This window comes from Penaeus monodon, chromosome 22 (genome assembly GCF_015228065.2).
Source record: "Penaeus monodon isolate SGIC_2016 chromosome 22, NSTDA_Pmon_1, whole genome shotgun sequence".
NCBI classification, from domain to species: domain Eukaryota; kingdom Metazoa; phylum Arthropoda; class Malacostraca; order Decapoda; family Penaeidae; genus Penaeus; species Penaeus monodon.
The window spans coordinates 39,149,906-39,150,171 of NC_051407.1; the positions used below are offsets into that span (position 1 = coordinate 39,149,906).

General features: G+C 38.0%; 1 protein-coding gene across 1 annotated transcript in view; it reads right to left on the minus strand.

The window, feature by feature from the left end:
• LOC119587126 (protein patched-like) overlaps positions 1-266 on the minus strand; it is a gene marked incomplete at its 3' end in the record, with an annotated part of 106,921 nt that overhangs the window by 55,481 nt on the left and 51,174 nt on the right. The window contains 1 exon segment of the mRNA XM_037935877.1: positions 74-143. Within this exon segment, the coding sequence (XP_037791805.1) occupies positions 74-143 (70 nt within the window).

Genomic DNA, 266 nt, shown 5'->3' on the forward strand with positions numbered 1-266 from the left:
TGCACAAAGGAAATAAAATCAACAGCTAGAAACATCAAATAACAGAGTAGAGAAACCACAAAGTAAATCTCACCTGTTCTATCATATAATCTTCCACCTCGGGTAGACTCGGGGCGAAGCAGAGGTCTTTCAGACTCCATGATCTGGAATAGAAATATAGCAAACCATAATAACAATTCGCAATTTCAGTTATCTGGATGCGCTACTTAAGGACACAATGATCACTCTTTTGAACGATACAAAATCGTCAAATTATAGAGCACGCA